The 19,046-nt window shown below is 39.4% G+C and overlaps 1 protein-coding gene and 1 long non-coding RNA gene across 4 annotated transcripts in view; one reads left to right on the top strand and one right to left on the bottom strand.

Annotated features, from left to right (window-relative positions):
- Nucleotides 1-3,348: 3,348 nt before the first annotated feature.
- Nucleotides 3,349-16,915, bottom strand: GJA1 (gap junction protein alpha 1). Of its 2 annotated transcripts, XR_013966942.1 has the most exons (3): nucleotides 16,734-16,915; nucleotides 5,057-6,272; nucleotides 3,350-3,966 (listed from the first exon to the last, which is right to left on the bottom strand). XR_013966942.1 is itself a non-coding variant. In XM_080805343.1 (2 exons), the coding sequence occupies exon 2, from the start codon at nucleotides 6,254-6,256 to the stop codon at nucleotides 5,108-5,110; it is 1,149 nt and encodes a 382-aa protein (XP_080661469.1). In that variant the 5' UTR covers nucleotides 6,257-6,272; nucleotides 16,734-16,915; the 3' UTR covers nucleotides 3,349-5,107. The 2 variants fall into 2 exon arrangements, 1 of the variants encoding a protein (XP_080661469.1); XM_080805343.1 differs by having other exon boundaries at nucleotides 3,349-6,272.
- Nucleotides 16,916-17,049: 134 nt separating this feature from the next.
- The window catches only part of LOC308344027, a 40,466-nt gene continuing 38,469 nt past the window's right edge, over nucleotides 17,050-19,046 (top strand). Inside the window, exon 1 of one of the 2 annotated variants that reach the window (XR_013966943.1) lies at nucleotides 17,050-17,368. This is a non-coding gene — a long non-coding RNA (uncharacterized lncRNA). The remainder of the gene's footprint in view (nucleotides 17,369-19,046) is intronic. The other variant, XR_013966944.1, reaches the window with a different exon arrangement.

Here is a 19,046-nt window from a genome sequence, read left to right on the forward strand (position 1 = left end):
CTGGCTGGAGTTGAGGCTTCAAGTCCTGTGTTAATGAATCGCAACATTTCCCTGTTCATTCCCTGGAGTTCTTTGAGTTAACCTCAACTGTAGTCAGTTTCATAGAGTTTAGGCTTAGGGTTAGTTTACATTTTATTTGAGGAAGCTTTTCTAAATTAATTGTTTAGAATTAATAAATATGCCTGGATATATGAAATACATAACTCTGACCCAAGTTTTTCAAAGCAGAAGGTCTTACACTTTTCTTCACTCACTTTTAAAATAAACTTCAGAGTTTCTGCTACTATAGCAACTAAAAACTATTTTAATGTCTATACTAATTCCGATTAAATTTTGTGAAGAGTAACTGACAAGACATTCCAGCACAAATGCCCAACTGGGCTCTAGTTCCATGCCGCAGGGAGGCTGATGGCTCACTGCATTAAATAAAGACTCTGACCCAGGTTTTGCTTTCCAAGTGGGTGCCTCTTCAGTTTGGTATTCAACAGGAAAGTGTGTAGGCATTGAAATTACTCTATCGTCATAGCCCAAATAAGCATTTGGTTGTTTGGAAGAAACATCCGGACACCAGAAAAAATGATGACTTAAAATTTCGACACTTCTGAAGACCAGGAAACAAATGCAAAATCTTTCCTCCAAATTAGCTTTCTTCTTTACACAATACTCTTTATTCTTGTTGAAGCAATGTTTCTATGGTGTTTGTTCCGTTGTCTGCTCTTGAGTTCTGAAAATTGCCAGCTGCGAATGCTGACATGCCAAGGGCTCAGCTATATTTGCCCAACCAAGAAAAGGTAAAAACAGAATCTCAGAGCCAGTAAAAATTATAAACATGTTTCTACACTGTTGGTGTGCTGTTTATAAAAAGAACTCACTTTAAGACTTTAATAAGCCCCCAAACTTCATTATTTTGTTCTCCCTCCAAGTACAAAGCACAGATGTTTTGGCATGTCGGAATCTGAAGTTTGGAATTTTTAGGAGAGGCGGTGTGTGGGCAGAAAATGAGCATCCTGGGCAGGCTGAGGGTCAGCAATTTTCTCAAAATAAGGTAAAAGAACAGCCCATGGCCTGGAAACTTAATAGAGACTCACAGGGATGAAGACGTTAATGTACTGAACCAAATAAGGACAATGGACTTCTTCCCAATTATCTGAAGACACTGGACAATCATACCACTTTTAAAAATAAGCAGCATAAACTTGCATATAAAATTCTGAAATAAACCAATGGTAACATAAAATATATGATTATCTAACAAGAGTAGAGAATTTCACATAAAGCAGAGGCTTTGTTTAAAAATGAGTTTCCTAATGTCTACAGTATATGAAATACTGTTAAGACTATAACCAGTAACTTGGCAGTTTCAGTTCCTGTTCCTATTCTAGCATGACCATCCTCTCCCCCATGTCCATAGAATATTAAACTCCCCCCCCCCCGCAGCAAACTCTACAACTACCCTGCCCAATATACTAGCCACATGTTGCCCTTTAATTAAAATTTAAATTCATTCATTTCTTCAGATTCACTAGCCACCTTTCAAGTGCTCAATAGATGATGTGGCTAGCGGCTACCATAGTGAACAGAATAAAACATTTCCACCACCATATAAAGTTCTTCTACTTCTAGAAGATTAAAAATGTTGATTTTTTAAAGATGGCATTTTATGCAAAAAAATAAGTATCTAATATTTACGGAATGAAACCACATTGTTTTCTCATAATTTTTAAGCACAACTCAAGTTTTAGTTAAGGAAAGCAGACAGCCAATTAAGAGTGGAACATCTTTTTTTAAACTTCGGGAAGGGTTCACCTTGTAAGCTTCCTTGGGCAGGAACTGTGGGGCCATTCTTAAAGTTGCCACTCCTTAACAATGTACCTGATATATAGTTAGTAGTGATTTCTTTGGGGAATGAGAACTTCTCGGATATACCTATACATTTACAAAACTGTGTATATTTATAATATGCCTATTTTTAATAAGTTATGAAAACTTTTAAGCTGGGAAATATTTAGAATGAACTGTTTCCGAGAAGTGTAATTTGCCTTCCCTCCCACCTCCACACAGCTCTCAGAAACCTATGTCATACCTGTGCCCTCCATCTTCAACATTCAGTGGTTTATCTTTTGTCCATCAATATCCCATGACACCGGCATGTGCAGGACATAGAAACATTACACTGAAGTAAGTCATTCATTTCTCTATTCCCTATAGTAACTGCATACACATACATGCAGAGAAAACTTGCCTCTCCCATTAGTTCCTCAGCCAGCCAAATGATAATACCTGAAGAAATGCTGACATTACCAATTATAATAATTGACTGGGAAACTGGTTATTAGATAATCCTTTGATTTTAGGTAGATCTTGCAGCTTTTGCTAATTAAAAAAAAGCAGCAACTGAACTGGACTCGATTATTTCTAAATTAGTGATTATCTTATACTCTAATATAATCATTTGCTTTTTGATAATGGATATGCAGATTTTTAAAAATTAGAGAACTCTCTTGAAATATGATTTAGGACTATTACAAATACTCCTATTTAAAATTACAGAAATACTATACATTGCCCCAAACTGTTCTACTCCCCCTGAATGTTTCAATTGCGGGGGGGGGGGCGGCAGGACAGGGGTGTGAGTGGTAAGGGAGTGTTAGGAATTTCTAAAATCTACCTTCATTATTTTCACAATGTCTTGGAATAACAGACTCATAGATCTACTTCATTCTTTTGTTGCAGAGCATAACCATCCTTACACAGACTTGTTCTTATTCTTTTATCTCCAGGAGGCTCCACAGCTTTAAAATATCAAGCTTATCTTTTTATGCTTACTTCTGTCATGTGAGATCTGCTGAAGTACTTAACATTACCTTATTTTAAATTTTATCCCACATCTCATTCATCTTACATTCCAAATTCAACACTTGGATACTTTATCTTCTTCTCAGTTGAACAAATACCCAAAATGTTAACATCAATGTTGCACTGAACCTACTATTTTTAAAAGACTCCTGAAACTTGTGAATCTTATATGCCTAAATCACCATCATCAATGGAAATGTCTTTCATAATCATAAATAGATATATTACAAGGTTTAAAAATCACACAGGGATGGGACGCCTGGGTGGCTCAGTTGGTTAAGCCGCTGCCTTCAGCTCAGGTCATGGTCCCAGGGTCCTGGGATCGAGTCCCAGATCGGGTTCCTTGCTCGGCAGGGAGCCTGCTTCTCTCGCTGCCTCTGCCTGCCTCTCTGCCTGCTTGTGTGTACTCTCTCTCTCTCTCTCTGGCAAATAAATAAAATCTTTAAAAAAAAAAAAAAAAATAAATAAATAAATCACACAGGGCATAGAGGCTATCCTTGTACTAAATTAAAACTTTATTGAATAAAGAACACTCTCCAGAACACATGATCTGATGGACTAGGTCTACATTACATGCAATGAAGCTGAAGATGACAGTAGTTTAACATGGAATGTCAAACAAACAAATTAGTGTTTTTCACTGTACAAAACTGTTTATGTAGCTGACATGCAAGGAAAGTATGATCCTCTGCATTTTCACTAATCATCTCTGATGAGTTTTAAAAAGGCATTTTTAGAAACTGGTGGATTTCTTTAGGGTATATTTCAAATAAATTAGTTACATGTGTACTACTGAAACTCTTTCAACCTCTCTTGCATTCCAAATAAAATCTTAGTGCAAACATCAAAGTTGCTGGTCACTCCAAAAGACTGTCTAACTCATAACAGAATACAAGTTCTTAATGTGTATTAAGTAGGACAAAACCAAGAATACCAGTTACTGCAGAATTCATTTAGGCACACTTAAATGCCCACTCTAAGCATTTCTTCTAAGTGTCTCACATTAATTACTAAAGCCTCTTTACAGTACTAAAATTCTATCATTCAAGCATCCATGATTACATTTCAGAAGAAAATCATCCATTTCAGCAATAGCATTACTGCTATATTCTAAAAAAGAGAAAAAAAAAGGAAAAATCATAATTAACAAAACCAGTATCCACAACAGGATTCATAGGGGAAAAAACACTTAGGGGAAAAAAAGAAGTGTGCTTTACTTGCACAGCAGGAATTATATAATGTAAACACCATATTGGCCCACACCACAAAAATCCATGAGAAAGGCTCAAATTTGAACACTGTGTGTGCATTATTTTCAAATCTGTGTTTGTGAGTTTATACTGCTCTGCTTGTACCAATACATGACAAATAAAACACACTCTTCCACACACATACACATATAAGTGATTGTTAAATATTGAGCATGGCTTGCTTCCCTGACTCTAATTCAAAAAATGTTAAGTGATATCCCAACTGTTTTAAAAATGTTTACAGAAACCATTAAATGAATGTGAACAGTAGTTGAGGAATGATGAAAAAGTGATGGCATTAACAGGATACAAGTAAATTTAAAAAAATAATAATAATGTACATATGACTGACTGAGATTTGAAAATGCGTGGAAAAGTCTTCTTCTGTGGGTCTTGTCTGAACCTTTAACTGATACCAAGACTAGAAAACAGTATGACAAGTCCACGGACACCTGGAGGTCAGGCCTAAAACGCTTACCTTCAAAGTGCAAATTTTAACAATGGAATGTTTTAGCAGGGATATAAGGACAATCTTCCAACTTTTTCTTGGTAAAATGAAACAAGATGTCCAGGAAGTATTTTTTTTCCTGGCCAAAGTTATTTCAGTTTCATGGTAAAACAAAAACAAAAAAGTATTTAACCAAAAATATCACCCACTCTTTCACATACACAGAACTATTCTTGGGGGGGGGGGTGTATGGGAGATAAAGCCCTTACCTATGTATCACCTAATGCAACTTATATTTAGAACTTAAGTTCTTTGAATCAACTACATTAAATACCAACTTGTACCTCCCTTATGCCCTCCCTCTCCACCCACCTATCCCAAACACCCCCAATGAACCCAGGTATTCTAATGTCTTTGTGTTTTCTAAGCCTCATGATGAAGGCTGTTGAGTACCACCTCCACTGGGACAAAATGAACACCTAAGGTGCACTTTCTACAGCACCTTTTCTCTTCTCCACAACTGAGTGGAATCTCAATGCTCTCAAGCCTGGCTCTAGATCTCCAGGTCATCAGGCCGAGGTCGGCTGCTGGCACGGCTGCTGGCTCTGCTGGAAGGCCGCTGGTCCACAATGGCTAGTGGCTGCAGTTCATGACCAGTAGCTAGTTTTTTAGAATTCTGGTTGTCATCAGTGAAATCAAAAGGCTGTGCATGGGAGTTGGAGATGGTGCTTCCCGCCTGCCCCATTCGATTTTGTTCTGCACTGTAATTAGCCCAGTTTTGCTCACTTGCTTGTTTGTTGTAATTGCGGCAGGAAGAATTGTTTCTGTCTCCAGTAACCAGCTTGTACCCAGGAGGAGACATGGGTGAGAGGGGAGCGGTGGGTGAGGAGCAGCCATTGAAATATGCGTATTTCGGAGATCCACAGTCTTTGGAGGGGCTCAGTGGGCCAGTGGTAGCATGGTAAGGATCACTCTTCCCCTTCACACGATCCTTAACACCCTTGAAGAAGACATAGAAGAGCTCGATGATGTTCAAGGCAAGAGACACCAAAGACACTACCAGCATGAAGATGATGAAGATGGTTTTCTCCGTGGGGCGAGAGAGGAAGCAGTCTACCTGATGAGGGCAGGGATCTCTTTTGCAAGTGTAAACGGCACTCAAGCTGAATCCATAGATGTACCACTGGATCAGCAAGAAGGCCACCTCGAAGACAGACTTGAAGAGGATACTGATGATGTAGGTTCGCAGCAGGCCCCCTCGCATTTTCACCTTGCCGTGCTCTTCAATACCATACTTGAACTTCTTTATTTCAATCTGCTTCAAGTGCATCTCTACATTGACACCATCCGTCTGGGCAACTTTGAGTTCCTCCTCTTTCTTGTTCAGTTTCTCTTCCTTCCGCATCACGTAGAATACATGAGCCAGGTACAAGAGTGTGGGAACAGACACAAATATGATCTGCAGGACCCAGAAGCGTACGTGAGAGATTGGGAAGGATTTGTCATAGCAGACATTTTCACAACCAGGCTGTTGAGTGTTACAACGAAAGGCAGACTGCTCATCACCCCAGGCTGACTCAACCGCTGTCCCCAGTAGTAGAATTCGGAAAATGAAAAGGACAGACAGCCACACCTTCCCTCCAGCGGTGGAGTAGGCTTGAACCTTGTCAAGGAGTTTGCCTAAGGCACTCCAGTCACCCATGTTGCCTGGGCACCACCTGAAAAGAAACAAAAAGACAACATGATCATGGACTACAAATTATTTGTTAAAATGTAAAGCTGTTTCCAGTCAATAGTCAAAATATTACGAAAGGTCTCCTATCTTTCTATCAACTTTACCAAAAAAAAAAAAAAAATTCTAACTCTTCCTGTCCCATTTTCCCCTGCAAATAAGTCTCATGATTTTCAGATACGGTAAGGCTTAGAAGCAGAGCTGACATGCCCAGTAAGCTGCAATCTCAACTTGCAAAGAGATATGTTACTTGCTCAACCACTGCCCCACCATGTGACTTGAGAAACTGTCTATGCTAAGTGCCTCTGCTTATTTTATCCGTCTGATAAATGAGGACAATTCTTGCCAGGTAGGCTTGTATCTGGATACATGCCTAAGCAAAATGCTGAAGGACGGTATTCAAAAAGTACGGGTATTTAAGAACTGGGATAAGAACACCCATGAAAACACACACACACACACACACACACACACACACACACACACACACACAACCTGTTTCCAAACCTCAATCCTATTTATATAGCATTTTATTCCTAATTGTACTCTGAACCAATTCCCCTTGCTATTTCAGTTGTATTCTATGCATATGCTAGATTATGATCATTTATACTTCTGTTTCTTCTTAGGCAGTGACTTATGTAGTTCAGAAGTCTGTCTTCTGTCCAGAGAGAAGTATGTTGTACTAAAATACACCATTTTGACATAATGTGTCATTATGTGCAGGAAACTACTTTCAAAAAATTGAAGATTACATGCACATCACTTTTTTTTTAAAAAGATCTGTTTATTTTAGAGAGAATGTGTACGCGTTCGAGTTGGGGGAAGGGCAGAGGGAAAGAATCTTGAAGCAGACTCCCATGGAGTGTGGAGCTCCACATGGGGCTCAACTTCCTGACGCATGAGATCTAGACCATAGCTGAAACCAAGAGCCAGAGGCCTAACCCACTGAGCCACCCAGGAACCCCTGCACACCACATTTCAAGTAAAAGTTCAATTTGTCTCAATACTAGTTATAGCCTAAAGGGGGGGGGGGCGCATTTTGAAGTGTTACCTCTAGCAAAAATGACTGGCCTTTCATCTTTTGACTGCTATATACTTTCAAGTTCCCTGATGGGGCTTTGGACCCTCATCCTATACATGAGATTTCACTTTGTCAATACCTAAGCCTAGGACTTCCCCATTGCTGGGGATAAGAAATGGACCCACGTCTGTGGAGACCACAGGGATCTCAAAAGTTATTTAGCTAATTCAAGCTTCTAATTGCCAATAGTTCATTTAACTGATGAAAGTTGAACTCTTAAAGGTATAGGAAATACTCAGCTATCAATAGAGCCACAACAAGACTTATGATCCCAAGGCTAAGGATTTCCAATGCACCACACTGGTTTTAAAATTATAGTAAAGCTGGATTAAGGCTAGAAATGTTTTCATGCTTTGATACAATCTTAGCAAGGGCTGAGAGCTGGGAAAAAATGTGTGACATTACATGTGGCAGCCACAGAGACTATAGTTTAATTTTCAGCAGAGTATTAAGTGGAGAGTAAAAAAAAAGGATGAAGTGGTCAAAGATTATTTAATAATCAAAAACAAGCAAACACTTTCTAGGAGCTCAGTAATGAAATTTTAAGTAGTGCAACTGAAAGTAGGATTACACAGGCTTCTCGGAAATACATTCATTATCTGAATACGAAAGTTTCTTATCTGGTACTGAATTATGAGCCACCTTCTTGTAGGAAGTAAATGAAATCCAAGGGAGTCTTTTTCCCTCCCATGCAACATTACTTGCCATTTAATACCTGCATCTCTGGGCTTCAGAGGCCAGAAAAAGTGGAATAGAAATCTGGCCTGGGATTTCCTGGATGGAACAAAGAGATGGCTGATCCATAAAGCAAAACTATGTATCAGCTATCTAAGTTAGCAGCTGATGGGTGTCTTTGATGGCAACCCAAAGACTGGTGCCAAAGAATGCTAAGGGAAGAGTGGGAGGTGGGTGAGCAGGTCACAGAAATAATGCTTTTCCAATGGTCATAAAAAAGGGAGCTTCCCTTCTACTTTTGGGAAGGGCCATTTTAGATTCTGAAGTGACATGTTAATGAAACTGATGTAAAAAGAGAAGTCAAAAAAGAACAAAGGGAAAAAAGAACAAAGGCGTGTAAGGTTGACAAAGAGAGTCAAGGGAAGGCTCAAAGTGATAGGGAGTAATTTAGCTTTGATGGACAGTTTGATGGTGAGAGGACGTGAAAGAAAAAACCTACAATTTAGCAGAAAATACTACCCTGGGAATGAAGAAGTACAGTCCATGAGGGTCAAACAAACACAACAGAATTTTTGGAGCTTTATCAATAGATAGTTTCTATGTGATGATGTGTAAATTGGCCTTAATTCTGTTTGCAGAGAGTTACAGTATTTTGCCAGTGTCATCTGCTTTTGCTCAATACTCCAACTGCTGGGAGGGAAGGGGGACCGCAAAAACAATCAACTCTAAAATGATAAACTGTCTGCATACATCTCATCAAATTCACTCAATGATCGAGCTCATATATTACTGGGCATACTGAGAGGTCATTTTGGTGTTTCATCATTATTCAAGGTTCAAAGTTAAAATAAGATTATGTAGATACTCATGGCAATTAATTACTAAGCTTCAGTATATACTATGGAAAATAAAACTTGACTTTCATGTAATTCTGAGATTCCCAAAAATACGCCACAGTGCCACAGTATGTGATTTGGGTCACTGAGCAGTTAGTTCACTAGGTAGTAGTTCTTTACTAATATACCAGCAACTTAACTGCAAAGTTGTCTTTTCTTTAAGCACCCACACAACTGCCATTTGCATTAATGAGTTCTACTCTCAACTGGATGAGATGAATTATCCAATTAGACATCTAGTATGCTATAACCAGTCATTACCACTATCTCAGAGACCATCAGATAATGTTTAATGTGATGGTTAAATGCTTGTGATTTTCAAGGAGAGGTAACAAAAATAGTTACCCTTTCTGGTAGGTGTTCCCTTTATTGAGAGTCAAAAGTTCTATCGACTAGCTGATCTCCCCAACCCCATTCATATTTTCATTTTTCCAGGTCTTAGTCAATTAATGTCTCTTTATAAATACTAGGCATAATTTTATGTTCACAGAATCCCTGGCATTGATTTACAGACTATATCCTGCATTCATATTCACCAGTGCAAGACAGGTGTATTTTTTACATGATACATGAGAAGAGCACAGAAGTGGAGTCAGCTGAATGTTCCCAGGTTGCAACTTTGTAGGTAGAGTAAGGTCTTAGTTAAGGAGTTATGCGAAGTTCTCATTAGCAGCAAATGCTGGAGCATCCTCCTTCTGTCCTCTGTGCACCGCATTAGGTCACATTTTCCTTTGTTCTTCACAGCCCTCTAAACTAGATGTCAAAAGCCACAGATACCTGTGCATGACCTGTCCGGAGATTCCCGAACCGCATCACAATCACTTGGTAACATTTGTTAACAAACATACATTCCTGGCACTCCCCAGCCTGATGGAATCCAATTTTGGTGAGGGAGGAGTGCTGGGAAATTAGTTTTGTCTCTTTTCTCTTTTGTAAACAAGTGCACCAGGTTGTTTCTGAAGTTCCAGGCCAGGAGGCAAGCCAATGGTTCCTTGACATTTTCGGTGCTCTCTTGTTCAAAATATTTAGGATTGGGGAAATGTCAGAAGAGCAGAAAGAGACAGAGTATCTAAAAAGGGCAAAGGGGGTGGCCCCAGATCAGGCGCAGAGGCTGTCTGGGCACCTGGGAATGAAGCTCACCCTTCATCCCTCCACCTTGTGTCACTCCACTTCCATCTGACGCTCCCCAAGAGCACAAGGACTCAAACACCATATTTAAAATGAAAATAAAGCTTCAATTTCAAATTACTTTTGACTGTCCCTTTTGCCAGAGCAAATCACCACGCCAAAGCTGTAGTCAAGTTGTTTCACGTCATAAATATACTAAGAACTTAGGAAAACTAGAAAATACCTTAATTTCAATTTTGAAGAATTGCCCAAGGGACAGCTGTAATGAGTTTAGAGTAGGGACTTAAATAATGGTAAATAGGATTGTTAAAAACAAGTGAGACTTGACATCCATCACCTCTTTATGACTGAAGTAAGCATTTCAAGAAGATAAAGAGAAAATAAAATCTTGAGGGCTAAAATGTGTAAGAAAAGGACTATGTAAGTTCCTCATAAAAATCATTATATAGGGGCGCCTGGGTGGCTCAGTGGGTTGAGCCTCTGCCTTCAGCTCAGGTCATGATCTCAGGGTCCTGGGATGCAGCCCCACATCGGGCTCTCTGCTCAGCGGGGAGCCTGCTTCCCCCCTCTCTCTGCCTGCCTCTCTGACTACTTGTGATCTCTTTGTCAAATGAATAAATTAAATCTTTAAAAAAATCATTAAATAGAGCTATTTGGGGAAAAGGGTAATGCTGTGTGTGCATTTAATATACTAAAACCAAAAAATTTTAAGCCTCTAAACTAAAATGTAAACCTCCTAATGTTTTTCTATTAACTTTTTCAAGAACCCCTGTCTCTTGCAGTAAATGTCTTTGAGGGGGCTCAGTCCTGACCATTCCTCTACAGTTACAACAGCCAGATGTTCCTTGGTAATACTCACATCCACACATAATTAACATAACCCACATTCATTCTGTCAGCAAATACTACAGCCTTTATCCTTCCCCAAAAACCCAGTCTGACGGAATCTCACCACCACCCCTGCTCCTAGCCTGATCTCGGCCATCGTCACCTCCTCAGGTTTCAGGTCACTAGCCTAGTCACCCTGCTTGCCAAACCATTCTCCTCCTACAGCCAACCTCGAGAACAAACAAGCTGATCTGTCTTGCTCAGCTCTGCTCCGTCTTTGTGGTTCACCTCCTCACTTCTGCAGGTCTGCACTTGGTCTCACTTCACCAGCCAGCCCTCCAGTCTGGGCACTTCCTATTCCCACTGTCCTGTTTTTTTTGTTTGTTTGTTTTGTTTTGTTGTAGTAGGGTTGTTTTTTTGTGGGTTTTTTTGGTGTTTGTTTGTTTTTAATGGTCTTTAGCTCTATTTGACATATTATATATATTTACCTGTTTGTTATCTCCCTCCATGACAAGGACTTAGTACTATCCTATTTCTCTCAACTGGATGTGAGCCCCACTAGGGTGTCCTTTGTCCACTGCTGTCTCCAAAGTACTTAAAAGAGTCAGAGACTCTAAATATGTACCTATTAAATGAATTAAAGGTGGCCTGTACCAAAAAAAGGGGTGGGTACCAGGTTCCATTCACCAGTGTTGTTTACTACCTCTTTGGGATTTTCTTACAGAAATCCAAAATTTCTGAAGTTTCAATTTAATTAAATAAGAGAATTTCATAGTAAAAACAAAAGTACTGTCAGCATCTCACGTTATACAGACATTAAATTTTCTTTTTCCTTTTTTTTTTTTTTTTTTAAGATTTTGTTTATTTGACAGAGATCACGTAGGCAGAGGGGCAAGCAGGCTCCCTGCTGAACAGAGAGCCTGATGAGGAGCTCGATCCTAGGACCCTGGGATCATGACCTGAGCCAAAGGCAGAGGCTTTAATCCACTGAGCCACCCAGGCGCCCCAGACATTAAATTTTCAAGTGATAATTGCTAAAACTGAAAACTGTCTGTTGAAACAACATGCTTCAGATGATTCCTCAACAGGCAAGGACTGATATAAGGAAAAAAGGTTCTTAAACGAAGAGCCTCTTGAATTTATTATGTGACATCACAGTAATTTGGGATTCCTGCTACACTGCGTCAGATATCACAGATGTTTACTCAATCTATTATGTCGTTACAGGTTAAGATTGTAAAACCACCACCACCACCACCTTGTGCCGTCATCTCCCCATTCTGCCGTATTCTCACTGACTGCACTAGATGATGTAATCATCAGCAAGAATAACACCAGAGTGCCTTGCAACAGAAGAATGGGCCTATTTAAACTTGTTTTTATTTCAAGAACGACAGATCTTGAGGTAGGCCTGGGGCTCTGAAGGGGAAGAGCAACGGCTGAGAGCAACCCTGGGTGACGGGGCATCTCAGTGTAGCCGTCTATGCAGGCAATTAAATTGGGTACCATGGCAAGTATTCCCCGTTCATCAAATAATACACAAACTTTGCTTCCTTATACCTGGGCAGTTAGTCTAACTCTGTGGTGTTATCAAACCTACTGCATTCAAACATCTATTCTATTTACAATTCCGCTTCATGGTTCCCTGATTATCCTTAGATTCCTCTGGAAAGAATGATACCATTTTATTTCCTCAGGCATATGATGATGCAGGGCACAGAACTGCATGGGGGTTTTTTGGAGGGGGTGGGGGAGACAACCTGTCTTTCCTTAGTTCTTATCCCTGTTTATCACATAGTCAATCAACACCAACGTCTGCGAACAGTGAGATGAGATGGATGTTGGGGGGTGAGGAACTCCATAGACAGAATGACGCCTACCAAAGAGAGTCAACACCCTGCCCCAATTCAGCAGCTACCACTCAACTCCCACCCAAGAGAAGCGCCTCATGGCCACTTCAGGGGTGCTAAAGAAAAACCCTAAGCCAGAAGCCACAGGCAAAATCCATGTTCTTCTATTGTGATCTGATGGGCTTAAAAATGTAATTTCTCTCAGTTCTTAGTGTTCCCCTCCACTCACCTCCGAACTGACTATTTCTATTGAACAGCCTGGTTATTTTGTCATCATATAAACACACCATTAGGGTACTCACAAGTGTACTGATTTATTTTCTTCAGTGAGCACTGAATAAGATAACTCATGCACTTAAGAGCTCTAAGAGCTCAATAAAGTTTAGTTATTATTCTTTAAAAGATCCTTGGATATAGATACAGCTCATTTATTTTCTTATCTTGAAATATTTTCTTTAGCAAAACAGCAACTAGGAAATGATTAACATTTTCCTAATGGTAATCAAAATCGGTTTTCAAGATGCTCTGGTAATGAGTACAACACTGCAATTTTAGCAATCCCATACAGATCTGTGGGAAGGACGAATTTACCCTTTATCAGCTGATAAGGAGGAAAAAAACACAAAGAATGTCTGTCTTTATTTCTACTTGAAGGCATCTTCCCCAAATCATGGAAAGCGCCATATCCTTTAGAACGGATCTGGCTTATAGAAATTGCTAAAAACAGACAAAAAAAAAAGCCCATTCTCTATTACTGTGAATTTTAAGCATTTCATAAAATGTTTTTTCTAGAAATTACTTAGAAAGCTAGGGAAATTTGGATATAAAATTTACAGAAAAATTTAAGGCTAAAGCTAGTGATACACATTTCTCACTATGGTTTGTTTTTTCCTTTTGGCAAAAGATAGTATGTACACACATAGCCAAACGGCGAATTTAGACAGGCAAAGTGAAGACTTTAGACAGTTATCCCAAGGATGGAGATATATATATATATATATACACACACACACACACACATATACATATATTTTTTTTTTCAATTAACCTCCCATGAAGGAGAAACCCTGGGGATTTTTTTTTAAATTGACTTACCTATTTTGAATATTGACCTTAATGATAAACACTAGATAACTACGTTTCCCTCCAGAGCTTAACTGCTGTCTGTGGATAAGCTTCAACAATCTATTTCAACAACCAAGAGTCTTGGAGAGAAGTCAGAACAACAGGAAAGGTGGAGTAGAAGGTATTAATCACTGGTGACTTTCCTATCATTCCCTTCCCTCCGGTATCATATATAAAAGGCTCTGAGGCTTCATACCAAGCTACACCTCTGGATATTATAAAAGAAAGGAAGGAATGCACTGTATCATGAGTTTCCATCCTTCTTCTATGCAGGAATTGGAAACATCTAAGTAAGAAAACAACTCTCAATATCTGCAAACACACCCTTTCAGATGCTTGCTACAGAGTATCTTTGAAACCTTGTTTCCCAGAGCAGGTCAGCAATGTAGGAATCAATTACATGTTAAAGGGTGAAAAACTGAGTGGATGGGGCAGCTGTGGTGATAAACTCTGCAAGTCATTAGAAATGTGTGGAACCTGTGAAAGGAGGAGGAGCATAACCCTACCACTGCCATTTTCCACGCAAAGGACAGGTGACAGCTATACTCTGACTTTGGGAAGTACAAAGCATCACACATACACACTGCCACGACAGAACCTACTCCTGCCATTGGTATAATTTTCAGTCAATTTGGCCTACCTAGAAAAATCAATTACACTTCCCAGGAGGTATTTTCTACCTAACCATTTTTTTTTTCATTATTTGAGATGAAATTAATTTAATGAAATCTCTGCATTACTACTGGCTTTTATTTTCAACAATCCTTGTACAAAAGTAAAAATTAGGCTTAAGAAATATCAATCCATTGTTCAAATTCCAACAGGGCACTTGGCGATCCAGTGTGTCCAATTTTCAGAGGGTGAGAGGAAGCATCTTTTTTTTATTACTAACTTGGTTGGTGAAACAAATTAAACCCACCTCCAAATAAACCCACATCTACCAAACCCGAGCTCTCCCACCCCCACTTTGCACTTCTAAAGAGAAGCACAGGCACGCCTCAGGGTGAGGAGAGTACAAGGTGGGTCCGGGGAGGTTATGATAAACTTTATCAGAGACGCTCAGCAAACGTTTGGATACTTAAGAAGTTAGTGTGAGCAATCCGCTGCTCGGAACTCAAGATTTGAGTTTCCGAATTCTCTACTGATGTGCCTTTGGACACGTCATTAGCTCTTTCCTCATTTCATTACAGACAGGCACCCCCCCCCCCCACCATTCTTGGGAACTTTCGAGAACTTCTAGGAGAGTTACAAGTGCAGTATAAATAAGCACGGTAATTCCCAAAGTACTCAGATTGCCTTACCAAAGTTTACACAGTAGGATGCAACAAGTTTAAGAGAAAAAAAAGGGGGGGGGGCGGAAGGTAAATTAGATGGACACGTTTAATTAAATTAATCGTTTGCTCTTCTTTTACCATTTGGCACGCAGTCCATCCGCCCCTGCTCCTCTCCCCCTCCCCTTCCTTTACAGTGGCTGCCGCGGACCTGAGCCCGATCTGGCTGGTAAGGATTTCAGGGAAAAGTAGCAAACCTCAACAAACCCCGGGGCTCGGGCAGCGCAGGAGTCCCCGGCGAGCCCGACAGATGCTAAGATGGCAGAGGCGTCCCGAGCCCCCGAGCCCCCCCACCCCCGCCTCCGCCTCAACTTTCGTTTTTATTTGCTTTTCAGCATTCGCCGGTGCAAATACTTCAAACCTCAGGGTCGCACCAAGAATTTAAACTAATTACTTTGGCCTGTGAAGTGTGAACAGATAAAATCCTTAGCGGGCACGAAAATGCACGGCTGCATTTCTGGCTAACAGAATGCGTGTTACCAACAAGAGCATTTAAGAAACTGAACACTTTAAAATAACAAATCAACGTAATCACTGCCTACAAGCAGCACCCAAGCAACTCCAAACCAAAGTTGCCCCACAGTTCTGAAGTCTGTTACAGGTTCGGACAGGCGTTAAGAGGAATCGCGGGGGCGGGGGCTGCTGCTCCCTCTAAGGCTCTGCTTAAGAAATTTTGTTCCATATTCTTCCTAAGAGTTTCAGTCTTAGGAGACGGTTCTGGAAATGCACCCTGGCATTCACTTTTGTTCTAAACGTCTCTTCTTCCCTTCTAATGCTTTGTAAGTAACCGCCACCCATTCAAGGGATTCATCTGCTTAATCGCCAACGTGGTCGAGTAAAAAAAGGTGGCTCTCCTGAGGGTCTCGTGTTTCCATAGTGGTTACTAACACAAAGTAACTACTTACTGTTGCTTTAAAAACCTCAGTATTACAACTCTGATTTTTTATCTTTTTGTTTACTGGGGAAAATTCTAGGAAGGAACCACGTGGAAGTCAAGTAACCGCAAGGTCTTAACAAAGCACTTTGTTAAGAAGTTTGCTTGGCTGGGCTATAGAACATCAATCAGGATTTACATATGAAAAAGCAAGAAGTGTAGAATTCTATAGCAAGCAAGCTAAGCAAATTTGCACTTTGATTTTTGTGATGTTGTCAGTCAAATCCCCAACACAGGCCCCAACCATCCCCCCACCCCAGTCACAAAACACCTAGGCTATTATCCATTACCAGAAAAAGTAAAATTATACTCCAAAATGAAGAACTAAATATGCAATAAACTGGTGCTTTATTCTAATCGGAAAAGTCTGGATCTTATTTTACCTGTTGCATTACTGTTAGAAACTTTTCAACAGTTAAGAAAATACTGAACGTTCCATTTTAGATTTAAAACTAGAGACACATTTTTAAGTACATCATTCCACTTACAGTATCATATCAAAACTACAGTTAAAACATTTTAAAACTTTAGAAAACTTTTACGTGTAGAAAAAGAAACGAATAGGTAAAGTTTGTTTTGTTCTTTTTTTAACTTACTCTTTCTCTTAAAAGAAGTAGGCACGCCAAGTGATTGAACTCCTTGGAGGATGAAGTAAAGTGAAAAAGCAAGTTCAGGCACTCAGACCTGTCTATTTAAAGTTTAAAAGTCTGCTGCTGTTTGGTACTTTCTTCACTCCTTCCCCCTAATGAAAGAAAAGTGCTGATACCTCGTAAAAGCTTTTTTCTAATTGGAGCACAGAGCTTTTAAAAGTTTCAAGCCACTGACTCAACGAGGAGGAGGGGCTGGGGAAGGGGAGGGGCAGAGGAAAGGCGGGGAGGAGAGTGGAGAGGAGGCCGGTGAACGTGGAAGGGTGGGGGAGAAAGGGCACAGAGGAATAGCCAGGTTGAGATCAAGTTGTAGTTAAAATTTGCTGACCAGAGAAATGGAATAGCATTAGAGACGTGAATGCCATTACTTGCATTTACTCTTTATAGATAGCAATTACTGTTTTAGTTAGTGCTTGTTTCACCAAAAGTCCAGGGATAATAAAAAGTTCTGTATTTTATAATATTACAATCTTTTCCTAAATTATATATATTGCATATTTCATGTTACAGTAAATAAAAATGGTGGAACAGAGTTTAGCCAGTGCAAACTTGTTTCATATTGGCCAACGTGTGTGAAGCTAAAGGTAGGTGTGAGTTATTTGATGATCTAATTCCTTTCCTCTTGATTTAAGTAGGGACAATTAACAAAGGAACCAGTGGGATGGGAGAAAGACATTGCAAAAATGAACTTATGTGATGGTATGCCCATCCCAAACCTACCTTCCAACCCCACTGACTGCTTTGAATTTTTACTCTTTCCTTCAGTTTAGCAAAAACTAGATTTACATTTACAAATGTATTATATATAAAAGTTTTGACTTTGAGATCGTGGTATCCGACCTCTACCAAATCTTTGAGGAACTGAAAATTTATAATATCTCAGTTCCATTCATGGCAATGCATTAAAAAATAATGCGTTTGCAGTGAAATATCAGGGTTTTTTGGTTTTTTGTTTTTTAAATGAAATACCCACATGTATGTTTGCATTAAGTGGGTCCCAAAAACTATTGACCCTCCTGGTGACTATCTCCCTCTCCAAAACCAACTGCAGAGTTTTCTGACCAGTGACGGAACTGTGCATATAAATTTTATTTATGTAATTTTCCTCCAGTTCTCTCTTTAGCACTTTGCATTAGGGATTATAATGGCTTGAGTCATGTTGCCTCATTCTTAGAGTGGGTAGCTCCTTTGAGGACTCCCTAGATGCCATACCAGAGGGCTGTGGTAGGACAATTCCCCATAAAGAGGCTTCAGTGATGCTCCTGAGGTTGGGCAGGGAAATCTCTTGGCCCTTATTTTCTGGAAACAAAGCAAACTCATCTAGCCTCAATATTCCTCACTCTTTTCACACTAATACAAGTACCAAGAAAAAGGAGATGGCAAATATTTCCTGACAGATGGCTTTCCCTAAATATACTTTCATTAAAATGATTATGAAACACCATTTGAAATGTTGTTATTTTAAGACCAATTTTGCTCTCAGTTGCTCGGCTATACTATTTCCAAGGTACATTTTTCTTTAAAGTCAAAGAAGGTGAATAAAGAAATAGAAATTATAATCTGACTTTCATATCTCCAAGCTCAGCAACCCATGAATATTGTTTTGGTTTTGTATATATATCATCCTATCCTTCACATGAGTCTATTGTGTTGTCCTAACTAAAAAATATTGTTTTCAATTTAGAAAACATTCATGAAAATGTGATTTATTCTCTTTATTATAAGAAAATCTATTTCCCTCCTTTAAAAAAAGAAGTCTGTGCTTCATTTATTTTACATTATCTGTTTTACTTTAGTAAAATTATTTATCAAGTACAATTATTATTTAATTTATCCATTTTAATTTAAAAATTTTCCTAAAATGCTAATTCAGAATTACTTGCATGATGGAAAAGTTGTGATTATTTTATAACAAGCTTTTTTTTTTTTTTTAAGATTTTACTTATTTATTTGACAGAGAGAGACACAGAGAGAGAAGGAACACAAGCAGGGGGAGTGGGAGAGGGAGAAGCAGACTTCCAGTGGAACAGGGAGCCTGATGCTGGGCTCAATCCCAGGACCCTAGATTCACGACCTGAGCTTAAGGCAGATGCTTAAGGATTGAGCCACTCAGGTACACCAACAAGTTTTTTTAGTATATGTGCTGCCGAAGCGAGCACACACCAACAAGTTTTTTTAAACAACAAACTGTGTTTGTTTTCAGTTAAGTTTTGTTAGGTGTACAAAAGAATATTGATGTTTAAGTATTCTGCTACCTTTTCT

The sequence above is a fragment of the Martes martes genome (assembly GCF_963455335.1).
Source record: "Martes martes genome assembly, chromosome: 6".
Taxonomy (NCBI): domain Eukaryota; kingdom Metazoa; phylum Chordata; class Mammalia; order Carnivora; family Mustelidae; genus Martes; species Martes martes.

What these genes read in the sequence shown, in the direction of transcription:
- GJA1 (XM_080805343.1), bottom strand. Translation starts at nt 6,256, where the DNA reads ATGGGTGACTGGAGTGCCTTAGGCAAACTCCTTGACAAGGTTCAAGCC.